At 38.6% G+C, this 13,432-nt stretch overlaps 1 protein-coding gene across 2 annotated transcripts in view; it reads right to left on the bottom strand.

Moving 5' to 3' along the window:
- Window positions 1-12,760: 12,760 nt before the first annotated feature.
- CA1 (carbonic anhydrase 1) overlaps window positions 12,761-13,432 on the bottom strand; it is a 104,612-nt gene continuing 103,940 nt past the window's right edge. Inside the window, 1 exon segment of one of the 2 annotated variants that reach the window (NM_001434663.1) lies at window positions 12,761-13,194. In NM_001434663.1, coding sequence (NP_001421592.1) covers window positions 13,078-13,194 — 117 coding nt within the window. In that variant the 3' untranslated portion in view covers window positions 12,761-13,077. 2 annotated transcript variants of the gene reach the window in all.

Raw genomic sequence — 13,432 nt, 5'->3', positions numbered from 1 at the left:
GGATGCCGCCTCAGCATGGCCTGATGAGCGGTGCCATGTCCACGCCCAGGATCCGAACCAGCAAAAACCTGGGCCGCCGAAGTGGAGCTCTCGAACTAACCACTTGCCCACAGGGCCAACCCCTAGGCTCATTCTTTTATTCACATTTAGGAATAAAATATATTCTCTTTTTTGATATATTGCATACTCAACTTCTATTATTTTGTTGTTTAGATTCAAAACACTTTTTCCCTTGAAATTTGTTTAGAATACTATGACAATGTAAGAAAAATTAAATACAATGTAGCATGGAGAAAGAGTACTGTGTTTATATGCTTCGTCTATATATGTATATGTATATGTTTTTTAAGGTAATTGTATCTGGAAAGAAAGCTCATTTGGTAGTTAAGGGTTCAGGCTCTGTCTCCACAAACCTGGATCCCAAGCCTGGCTTTGCTGCTCTCCAGCTATGTGGTTTCTGACAAGCTCCTAAAGCCCTTTGGGCCTCAGTTTTCTCATCCATAAAATGAGGGTAAAATTGTACATAATTCATAGGGTTGCTGTGATGACCAAAGGAGATATGATTCCTAGAGACACTGACCACGTGGTACCTGATTGCATTAGGGATTTATTTAGCAAACACTGCCTAATGTGCAGCCGCACTTCTAAGTCTTTCAAATATTAACTCATTTATTTATTTACTGCTTCAGTCCTAACAACAATCTTACGAGGTAGGCATTCTTATTCTCTCTATTTTACAGACGAGAAAACCGAGGGGCTGAGAGGTTAAGATAACTACTCTGGTTAAGAGACCCTATCAGAGGCAGGACTGCCACCTGGACAACTGGACTTGGGAATCTTAAATGAAGCTGCCTGGTTTTATCTATGTATTAATTCAACCAATTTACTTAAGTCCTACTATGTGTTAGGGATTGTCCTACGCACTTGGGTTACAAAGATGAAGTCTCTGCCCTTGAGAAGTTCAGAGCTTAGTGGTGAAGAAAGATTTATGAGCAAATAATTATAATACAGTGTGGTACATCTGGAGAAGACATATGTGCAGTGGCCGTGGAAACATAGTGGACAGAAAGCTCAGCCAGAGGCCCACTCTTGACATCTGAGGGGCTGAGGAAGTGGTAGAAATGGAGACCCATATTCCATACATCCGAGGATTTAAACGTTATAAGTCACGTTTCTCAAAGCTGGTTTTATAATGACGAAATCAAAAGTATGTGTAAATCTATGAATCTTTTATTACTAAAAGTTGCCACAGGGCCAGCCCCAGTGGCCTAGTGGTCAAGTTTGTTGTGCTCCAGAGGCCTGGGTTCAATTCCCGGGCACAGACCTACACTGCTCGTCTGTCAAAGCTGGCAAAATACTAAAAACAACTGAATTTAAATATTAGTGTGTCTGTGTATTCTGTTGAAGGGCTGGCAATGTTTGGGTGACTAATAAAAGAAAAATAAACATAGAAAGTTCATTTATCCCACAAATATATTTTTCTGACCTTAATTTTATCCAAATAAATAATTATGCTTTTATAATCAAGAGTTTTTGCACAATTTGTATGCTATTAGCAGTAATAACCTGTGTCTAAATATATACTTGTGTTCAAAGTATATAGAATTTGAATACCTTTTCATCAAATTGTAAATTAAAAAAAGTGTAAAAGATTTAAAATTTAAATTTTTAAAATATATTTCAAAAATTTATTTTTCATATAAAGTAGTCAGTTATCTGTTAAAAATAAAATACAAAATAAGGCTTTAATTAAAAATTTTTTAAATAGCTACAACTGCAATTTCTAATTCAATTTTTTGAAAATTTAATTAAACTGTATTAAGTATTTTTATAAAAATAAAATAATTCCCAATTTTAGCAACTAATGTCCGTGTAGTTGCTAACGAGATTGATGAGTCACGCATGTCACATCTATTTATAAACAAATTTAAGAGTAATGTGAATTGTTTAAAGTTGCAAAATGTCCCTCGGCTGCCATGTGCAACTGTTATGAATACTGGTAACAACAGTTTCAAGAGCAGCTCTGGAACCACAACTGTGAGCACACAGACAAACAAGAAATGGGTCCTTGGCTGTACCTGGAATAAGACTTTGTCTTGCAAGAATCGATTGCACATATGCTGTCTGAAAAGAACGATCCCCAGGGCCTTTCTTTTGCCTCAGCACTATTACTGTCTAAATTCCCCCTGCTCTGCAGCAGTGTCTGCCTCCAGCATCAGCAGGAGGCGCAAAGCCACAACCTTTGTGACAGTCACAGTTGCCTTTTGTTCCAAGAACAGGGGGCTGGAGATAAGGAGAGGCATTTCCTTGGGGTCTGAATCATGTTAGTTATGAGAGCAGATGTTTAGGGTCATGGGTCTTGCTGAACCAGGGCTGAGCACCAGATCCTGAGAGACAGAGGTGCCCAAATGCTCTTTCATAAATGTGTTTTTGTTTGTTTATGATGAATGAGGCCATTCAAATTGCAGGGCCCAGCCCAGGGTCCTTCTTGCCTTGGTCTAAGAGTGATACTATGTAACTACTATCTATGGCACCAAGGAAGTTTGTAGATGTGGCAGATATTTGCTTGAGGCTTGAAGGAGCTAGAGCACCACGGGTATGTTGCTGACAGCATATGCAAAGGCCCTGAGGTATTTAGTAGCGTAGCCTGTTCAGGGAACTGCAGACATGTCTGAACGGCTAGAGCACAGGAGGCTTGGGGGTGTGGAGGGAAGTGAAGCAGGAGAAGTAAGTTGGGACACATCACAGAGGTCTTAACAACCATTTGGAGTTTATCCTGAAACAAAGAGGAAACTTAAAGGGTTTTTTACAGGGAGGAATTTGTTTAGATTGAACCCTGATGTGGGGCATAGTTGGAGAAGGGCAAGAACAAGGCAGAGGCACCAATTACGGTGGCACTTATCCTAGGGAGAAATAAGGATGACCTTAACAAAAGTGTGGTAGTGGACATGGAAATGATGAGAGGTGAGAGGGATCTGGGATGTGGTGAGAGGCTGGATGCACAGGTGGGCCTGGCAGATTGTAGTTGTTTGATCAATGTTTGTTGAGGGGAACTGAGCTCCTGTTTCTAGTGCCTCCGGCACTTTAGCTGCACTGTCCAATGCCTTTGTTTAACTGTGAATTAATTTAAATAAATTGTTTTAATGGTTTGAATTGCAAAGTGGATGCATTCCTAGCAAGGAAAGATTGAGTCTGAGGAGACTCAGTCAAGAAGTTGTCAGCGAAACTGGTCTGATACTGTTACACAGCTCAATATGAGCAGTTTCTTGACTGCTGTCTCCTTGAGTCACAGTAGTTCATGTCACAGGTCCACCAGGTCACAGGTAATTGGCTTACAACGTATACTGCTCATCAACAAGTTTTCCGCACTTAAGACGCTGCCCTCCAGTTACCTTTGGTAAGAGGCGCTGTCAGCTCTGCTCAGTGGGAAACATTTGGAATCCTTCTTGAGTTTTCTGAATAGACTGTAGCTTTACAGAATGCTTTCTTTGTTCTTTGAAGTGCTGAATCATTTATTTCCAAAGCAAGTTTCACCTAAAATGACTTTTCTGTTTGCTGTTATGCTTTGACTTCATGTAACCTTTCAAAACTGATTGGGGCCAGATTGATAACAAATGTAGCTTGAACTTGGCTTAGAAATTTGACAGTCTCGGGCATAATGGGGATGATGCTGTCTTTATATCCCTCTCTAAAACTTCCTTCTTATTCACGCTTGTTATAGCTATTTTCTCATCATCAGCTGGGTCAACCAGACCACTTGATGCAAATTCAGTTCTGCTGGTCTCTAAAAGTTATCGTGACCTTAAATAGAGGGATATGAGAAGCGCAGCCTTAACGTGGGACTCCACACCTGCCAGCCCTGCTACCTCTCTTGACCATGTGCTCCCGTTCCAGCGACTGCTGCTTCTGCCCAGTCTCTGTCTGAGCCCAGACAATGATAACCCAACCTCCCCAAGATATGGACAATAACTTGCCTTTATCCCTTATTCATTTTACCCAGGAACTGGAGCCTAGCTCCTCAACCTCAGCTTTGGGACTGGGGCTATTGATTTTGTACCCATATTCCAGATTATCCAGCTCATCCTGAATTTCCCCAGGGTGCACCACCAGCCTATGTTTGATCTCTCAGTGCAGGTCTGCTACGTTTTGTCCATTGCCTTACCTTTTATGTATTTACTTTACATGCCAAGAAGGCCTTTCTTCAATTCACTGAGTTGGGTCCATTCTCCTAATATATTCCTCATCCCAGGAGACAAGGCTGACAGTTCCATACCCTTCTATTGTGTTCCAACTTGTTGAAGCAGGCCAGTTGTGTCCTGAAAGATGGCAAATTTGTAGTCATATATGGTAGAAAGATCTTGCTGGATAAATAGCAATAGGAAGTTAAATGTCAATCATTCTTCCTCTGCTTTCCCATAGCACTTAGTTGTATGCATATTGTACTGTATGTTTAATTCTAATTTGACTGACTTATTTACATGGATGTCTCCCCCAATAGACTGCAAATAGACCCGTGTGACAGGGTCTATTTTTATTTATATCTGTATACCCTGCAGCATTAGTGACGTGCTCTCCAAGTTGGAAACACACAGTAAATGGTTGAAAAAATAAAGAAATGTAAAATTAGAGTTTGTAAGACACTTATTAATAGGATCAGTGTCTCATTCATTTTTTTATTTCCTATAATATTAGTGTAATGCTTTCCACATAGTAAAAGTACTTCTTAAATGTTTGACAGAATAAAGAAGAATAAAATTAGAGTATTAACTTTCAAATGTCTGAGTTAATAATTTACTGTTTGAGATTTTTCCCGCATAGAAATCAGAAACTGCTGTCAGATTAGTGTTCGTGCTTAATTTTTCGTAGACAATGTATTATTCTCTTGTTGTTTTTTACAGTCAGAATAACCTCATCTCTGTTCAAGTCAAATACATGCAGTACTCAATGCGTGCTTCTTGAGTTCTCCAGTAGATACAAAGATGAGTGATGAGATGAATCACTGACTCCTTGCTTTTTCTCTCTCACCTGCCCTTTTTGCATTGTTTATAGTCTACAAGAAGAGATAAATGAAGGATACAAGATTTATGAAATGAGATAAAAAGAGACGAGCTCTGGGAGATGCTCACATAATGTTCTGTGGGAAATTCTATGCTAGGGAAGATGTGTATCCAGTTGTGGGAACTCAGGAGGCTTTCCAGAAGGGTGACGTCTGAAATCAACCTGGAAGTATGGGTAGGATTTTAATAGTAGAAGAAGTAATAAATCACCAGAAAAGGGAAGAGTGTAAGCAGAGGCAGGGAAGCAAGATGTATTAGAGAATGTCAAACGGGCTTATCAGGCTGGAGCATTATGTGCAAACAGGAAACAAGTAGGAGGTAGGCCTTGCCAATTAAAGGTGGACCGGGTACATATGATGAACTTTAGGGAACTTGAACTTACTTTGGAAGACAATGGGGAGATATATCTATTCCCAACCATGGCAGGTCATCATAATCTCTTGGGAGATCCTTGAGAAAGATATTGAATCACCCCAGATCTGTAGAATGAAAACATCCGAGTGACTTGGAAAACCATACTTAAAAAACAAAACGAACTCTCCAGATGATTAATATTCTCCAGGTTTGGGACTCACCTGTGGATTCTGGATTACTTGCCAGGAAATTCTATTCAGTCATTTATCAAAATCTGTTGAGTGCTTAGTATTTATCAGACATTGTGCGAATTACTGGAAATATAGAAAGAAAGCCAACAGATGTTGTCACAGATCTCACAGTTTACAGTCTGGAAGGTTAACCAACACTAAATGAATAATTATACAAATTATAACTCTGCTAAGTACTGTCAGGAAGGACAGGGTGCCATGAGAGTATATAATGGGAGGGCTGACAACCCTGGCTAGCAAAGACAACCTTGAGCAGGTGAAATTTTAGCCAAGACTTCAGGATTCAGAGTGGGGAGGGAAGGTTTGAAAGTCACTTTAGTAATTTAGGGTAACATAATAAAGACCTGGAATAGGGACTAGAGTGAGGGAGGAGATGAATGTGCTTCTGTTTCTGTTTGGTTGGCCCGGTGAAATCAAGGGGAAAAAGACAAGAAAAGCGTCAAGAGGGAAAGTAAAAAACGTGTGCATGAGCAAGAAGAAAAGCGAGCCATCCTATTGGTAGAACCATGGCTTTGCCAGGTTTTTAATGAGAATTGTTGCCATAGTCCAAGTACTTAAGGGTTGGCTGAGGACTGCGGTCTCTGGAATTGAGTCCTTGTTAATCTCTCCTTTAGTGTGACGGAAAACTATGCTCCTGCTGGAATAAGGAATTTAAAGTTTGCAGACTGTTCTTGTATATTGAAGACTACAGAAATTTAAAAAAAAAAAACAATATATTACTGCTATAGACTGAATGTTTGTGTTCCCCCGAAACTCACCTGTTTAAATTCTAACCCCCACTGTGATGGTCTTTGGAGGGGGAGCCTTTGGGAGGTGACTAGGTCATGAAGATGGAGCCCTCAGGAATGGGATTAATGTCCTTAGAAAAGAGACCCCAGAGAGATCCCTTGCCACCTTCCACGACACGAGGACAGGATGAGAAGATGATTTTCTATGAACCAGGAGCAGGTCCTCACCAGATACCATCTCTGCCTGCACCATGATCTTGGACTTACCAGCCACCAGACTGTGAGAAATAAATTTCTGTTGTTCATGCCCACCCAGTGTACAGTATTCTGTTATACCAGACCAAATGGACTAGGACAGTTATTGTTTCCAATTTTAGCAACTAAGAAGTTGCCTGAGAGATCTCTAGGTTCTGAAACATCTCTCCAGATGTCTATTCTTCCTTCAGATTTCATTGAGTCTCAGCCATCTAAGAAAGCAATAAATGTCACCAGAGTTCGATTCCTTTTCCTTTACTTATTATGAAAGCTTATTATAAAGAACTTTCTGGGCTCCTAATTTCTATGGAACTAATAAATGCCCCTGTTTAATCTATGTTCCACCTGAGAGCGTAGATTTCCCTTTGTTTTCTGAAGAACAGAGCATAGCAACTTATTTTTCCTGGACCTTGCTTAATGCTTAGCTCTAGTATTTACAGAATAAAAATCATTTCCTGATGTGCTATTCAATTCATATGGTAAGTGAAAGGAAATGCCTACTTTTGATACCCAATTGACATGCTGGGGTTCTGCCATTACAAATTTTAGGGAAAATTCAGGTTTCAGAATTGGAGATGTCTTTCTCAAACGAGGCCAGTTCTAAACTTTACCTCGATTCCCCTGACTTTACTCCTCATCCAAACTTTCCTTTGCTCCTTTCGCCTTCAAGGAAGGGGCAACCCATTTTGTGGTTTCCATTTAGCTCGTAATGATGCCTGAACTGCCACTGCTTCCAGAACCTGTAGCCTGTGTTTCTGGAAGCCAGTGAATTCAACGCATTTCCCACCCAGTGCCAGGCTTCAATGATAGCACCAGGGCTGGGCCCCATCCAAGCTGGGTTAATAGGAGTCTTTTTCCTAGGAATCTGGAATTGAGACTAGGAAAGGGCCTGTTTCTTTATGTGGTGGGTATCACCATTTCTGCAAAAGGAAAATGTAGGAAGTAGGTTATTGCACAGGAAGGTTAGTCTGAGAGGACTTTGCTTTTAATAACAAAGAGGGTGACAGTGATAAGGGAAAGGTCACGTTTGAAAAGCTAGAAGCAAAGCATCGCTTCAAGCTCAGTGGTGGCATCAGTTAGTCAGGGCTGTGTTTGATCAGTTTCCACCCTGCCCGGTGGCCTCTGGGCTACAAGTGGCCCCTCCTGCCTCATGATCTCTGTGCACGCTCGGGTTGGTGCGACTCAGGTTTGGGGGGGCATCAACATTTGTGTTTTTAAAGCAATTGAGATGTTTTTGTGACATGTAAGTGGAGATATCAAACAGGCAACTAGATGAGAGCATTTGAAGATGGATTTTGGATGAAAATATGAATTTGGGGGTCATAACATGAATCAATACAGTTTACATAGCTTTTGGAGTCCCATTTGCTTATTTTTTCTTTTGTTTCCCGTGCCTGGTGGGATATGATATTCAAAAAGATGCTGCTAAGATTCATGTCAAAGAGTGTACTATCTACATTTTCTTCTACAAGTTTTATGGTTTCAGGTCTTACATTCAAGTCCTTGATCTATTTTGAGTTAATTTTTGTGTATGATGTTAGATAATGGTGTACTTTCATTCTTTTGCATGTGGCTGTCCAGTTTCCCCAACATTTATTGAAAAGACTTTCCTTTCTCCATTGTATGTTCTTGGCTTCTTTGTCGAAAATTAGCTGACTGTAGATGTGTTGTTTTATTTCTGGGCTCTCGATTCTGTTCCCTTGAACTGTGTGTCTGTTTTTGTGCCAGTACCACACTGTTTTGATTACTATTGATTTGTAGTATATTTTGAAATCAGGGAACGTGATCACTCTAGCTTTCTTCTTTTTTCTCAGAATTCCTTTGGCTATTCGGGGTCTTTTGTTGTTCCATATAAATTTTAGGATTCTTTGTTCTATTTCTGTGAAAAATGTCACTGGAACTTTGGTAGGAATTGCATTGAATCTGTAGGATGCTTAGGAAGTCTGGACATTTTAACTATGTTAATTCTTCAATCCGTGAGCACGGAATTCCATTTCTTTATGGAACACAACTTTTGATTACTAACAAACCGACTGTACTACCTGATGCTCTTCTCAGCAATGTATGACAGTTCTTATTTCTTTGTATCACTGACAGCACTGTGCATTATTTTTTACATCCTTACTAATTTTATATTTAAAGAATCAGAGAACATTGTTTTGATCTCTACTGTTTTGGTTGTTGAGATGGAGCATTTTTCATATATTTATTGATCATATATGATCAATATCCTCTTTACCTAATTGCCAATTCATTTCTTCTTGCTATTTTCTCTCGGGATTCAATTTTTATGTTAATAATTTGTGAAAGCTTTTTCTATAGCAAGGACATTGTTCCTATGTATTTCATTTATACTGAAAAAGTTTCACCAATTGTCATTTTCCTTTTCATTAAAAATATTCATTATGGTTTCTTAACCTACATGTTTAAGTTTTTCATAGTTCAATTAATTATTCTGTTATTTCTTGGTTTGTGCTATTGGTATTTTGAGAGAAAGTTCTTCTCCAACCAGATATTATCTAAATATTTACCCATTTTTCATTACCTATTTTACCAATGATTTCACTGAAAAACTTAACCCATCTTGGATTTATTTTGGTGTATGGGTGAGATAGGGTCTAATTTTTTTCTAAGTAGCTAAACATTCCAACATTGTGTGGTGCTGTTATACATGTTTGCTTTTCCTGGCAATTTAGGTCATCTAATAATGTGATAGGAAGTGACATATCCAAATGGCTTAAATTATTTGCCTCTAAAGGGTATTAAGATATTTACTGATGATTTAGAAAAGGCATATTCTCTGGTCTTTGAGGGGAAAATATAAGGCCACTTAAACTCTATTCCTCTCTGACATCATTTCTATTTCTACCTTCTCACAGTGAGGGATCAGCCTCCTAGATGCCATTGTGAAAACCTCTGGTACGTGCACTTGTGCTCTGAGCATTCTAACGCCTCAGACAAGACCCTGTGCCCATCAGTTCACTTTTAGTACAAAGCTACTTGTAAAGATACAAGATGAGAACATGCACATATCTTTAAGACTCTAAGTTACTCCTATGAGTTATTTCTCTATTGAAAGCAAGACTTATAAGCAAGAATACTTGAGGCCATTTCTCTTAATTTGTTTCAAGCATGTCATATTTCTATTAAAATCTTTTTTATTTTATGCATTTTCCCTTAGCTTTATAAATGTGTCCATATAAGCCTAGGAACATAAAATTAACTATCTTCTTGCAATAGCTTAAATATCCATATCCATGGTTCCATTTTGTCAAAGTAGAGTAGTCCTGGAATAAATGCAATTATTTACTCATTTATATCCGTGCCTGTCTGTCTGCCTGTCTGTCTGTCTCTTTGTCTATCTGGTGAGATTGGAAATAACCAAATCTAATAAAAATAATACGGAAATCCTAGCAGAATGTCTCTAGGAACATTGGGTAAATAAGCATTTGATATTTATGGATAATCATTAGTTGTAATGATAGTGCTCATAAAAATAAGTATTTCCTTATGCTTTCATGATCTTAGATACAAAGAATGTTGACAACTTCCAAAGTGATTTTGGCCTATTTTTAATCTGATGATATCTTCCTCAACCAAATTTTTTCTTGTGTACCTTTTTGACTCTCCTTTGTGAGCCTGTTTTAGTTTACTCACTGATGGATGAGACAATTCACTAAGGGTTAGATTCTCTTCCTTCGTTTTACCTTCTTCTACAATGTGACGTTATAACAACTCAACAATATCTGGAAAGGAAAGAAGCAACAAAAAGGTAATTCATGAACTATCCTAGAAATATACTGTCAGTCCATCTCTAGGGTTCTGCTGTAAAGAATGAGGTAGAAAATAAAAAATAAATGTTAAATTAGGAAGCAAGATCAAGAGAGACCCGGAGTCTGCTGCAGCCCAAATTTTTACAGTTTAGAGCCAGGATCGTCTCCTGGGGTCCAGCACTGACTTTGTGATGGAGAAGGAAGGAAAGAGTGAGTTCCTACGCACTCTAAAACTCAATGCAAAATTTTGGTTATATCTAATTATTTACCTTTTCGGGGAGGTAGAGCGAAGTTTCATAGCTTTAGTCACATATTCATAGGAATTTATGACCACAAAATGGTGAAGAACTACCCATATAAACAGAGTTATAATAAATAGAAATTTTCTCTTTTGAGCCATGTAAGGAAATTGAATTAAAAGAAGCTATTTCTCTTCCTTCCTTCTCTTTGCCTTAATTCTCTCTTTGGTGAATTTAATGCTTTTAGAGTTATTTTGCTAAAACTTGCAGAAATGAAGAGTTCAGAAAATATCTTGAGCTACCTGGACTCACAAATCAACGAAAGGGTGCATAAGTGTTCAGCATGGTATTTCTGCTGGACAAGGAGGGGTAGACAAGACAGAACAGCAGGGGGTAGAAGCACACTTCTACTCTTGAGCCTGTGCTGGGCGCCATCAGCTGGCATTGTCATTCTGGATGATTAGAAGCCCACTGGGTTTGACATAAGGAAGTTCAGCTGCCAAACATCAGGGAAAAACCAAAGAATCTTTGCAGGATGTTCAAACCCTCTACCAAGCTGGTGAAGGGAGCAGGAGAGTGAGTCAAAGAAACATATGAGTTGCATTCTCGATGATCCCATGCCTTGTCCACATATCTTCTCTCAACAGCTGCTTTTATCGGCTACTTCAGAGAAATGTGGAAAGCTCCCATAATGCACCTCGTGAGTTCTGCCAAATATGTGAAATTCTGGCAGAAGCGGTGAGGGGAAACTTGCTTCCCAGCTGGCACTCAGCACAGGGATAAAGTTTGATGACCATCATATATCTTCTGTCACTTCTTTGCCCTTTCCATAATAAGATTGCAGACTTATATTTAAATCCTGGAATCCATTTTAACTTTCTTAAAAATGTATGGGTCATGAAGTCAAATTTTTTCAGGTCCCTGCTGTGAAATTTGTTTCAATTGCTCAATTTCTTTTCAGAAAATATTTTCAAACATTGTAGGTCCTGAGCATCTTTTGCAGATACATTTCTCGGATTAAACTCATACCCCTCTCTCTTTGGCTCTCTTCATGACCTCTGATAACTTTAGAATTAAAATCCTATCAATGCGACTCATGTGAAATAAGAGGATCACAGGACAGGTGTAACTCTTTCAGGCTTTCTCAATATCTGGCAAATATATAGTAATATACACAGTCAGATTCCTTTGGCAAAGAAAGTACTTATATTTATAGAATGCTTATGGGGGCAGAGCTAAAGTGTTATTTGGGTCCATTACATTTTAATAAAGAGGATTCACTTAAATTCTGGGCCCCAAATCAAAAATTTTGAATGAAGTCTCTAGGGTGGTTTTTATGTACAATATGAACGCAACCTTTGCACAAAGGTTCTCTTAGAGCAATGAAGAGTTTTCTTTGTCTGTCTTTTTAACTATGATTATAGTTATTTAGAGGTTTTGACTAATTGTGTGATAATTAGACAAGACTAGAACATTGCAGTGGGCATGGGCTTTGCTCTCTAATATGATTTCTCAGCGAGGAGAAAGTAAGTACATCATCAGGCTAAATACCAGACACGAGATTTGTAGAATTCTCAACATAGATACGGCTTCAGAAAGAACTGGTTTCAGAGTAAATGCGTATCTGACTAAAAGATTATTTCTTGTTTCTACGTGATTCTAAATCCAAATGACTCTTTCATCATTTTTATAAACCATTCACTGGTGACTTTTCTTCCAATTTTGAAAAACAGATTCTCTGTGCAAGCTAACTAGTTATAATAATGGGGGGAAAACCCATTGGCTTTGCTAATGGGGGGAGGAAAAATGGAAGCAATCACCAGAAGCATCATCTTCTGATATAAAGGATGTCATTTTTATCACAGAGAACACAAATGGCAGGAATGTTGGGCCAGTATAATAATATGAAATCCAATTGTTCTCTTTGCTCTGTATTTGTCTTCGAGTCAGCAAATGAATTTCATAATATTTCATCTCAAGCTGCTCTTAGTAATAAGCTACATTTGAGGCAAAATAATATTGTAAATAAGGCATTTAAGATATTGGAATGTAAAAGGGTAGAAACTTAATGTTTTTAGAAATAGAGTACAGAATAAACAACAAGAAAGGGATAAAATTATTTTATTGGTTCAACTAAAATGAATAAAATGGCAAGAGACACAAATCTCTAAGAAATTATTCAGCACACCTTAATTGCAATTATAAAGAACTCCACAAAATAAATTTGAAGTAAGCACAAGTTTTGCAAGCTTATAGATTGCTATTTGAGTTAAGCATTAAGAAAAAAATTAAAGTATTTTAGTTCTACAGATTAATTTGCAGGAATGCTGTCTTGCTAGTATTGAAATAGATTTGTTTATGGATTGTGTGGGAAGCAAGGCTGTGTTCTTCGAGGGAGGATGAGCTCCCTCCCGGGCCCCTCAGAAGAAAGCTCTCACAGTTCTGCCCTTCAGAGGCTGGGGCGGTCGGTTATTGTGCTGGATGGGGACAGCTTTACCCCCCTCAACATTCGACAGAAGACTGCGGAACTGCGCCAGCTGGGAGGAAGGATGAAATATTGAAAGAATCAAAAGTTATCAAAGTTACACAAAGCACTTTATTCCCAGTATAATTAATGCACTGGTCTTTGGAAAACTAAGTCGAGGGTTGCAATGCTTTCACCAATGGGAAGAGAGAAAGCCAAAATTCCTTCACATTTATTTCAACTAGGCATTTGGCTTAAATTATCAATGATCGACTGGACTAGAATACCAACTTTCTCACTTGCCAACTGGG

The sequence above is a fragment of the Equus caballus genome, chromosome 9 (assembly GCF_041296265.1).
Source record: "Equus caballus isolate H_3958 breed thoroughbred chromosome 9, TB-T2T, whole genome shotgun sequence".
NCBI classification, from domain to species: Eukaryota; Metazoa; Chordata; class Mammalia; order Perissodactyla; family Equidae; genus Equus; species Equus caballus.
Note: the sequence above shows the minus strand (reverse complement) of the source record. Positions and strands in the feature narration are given on the sequence as shown.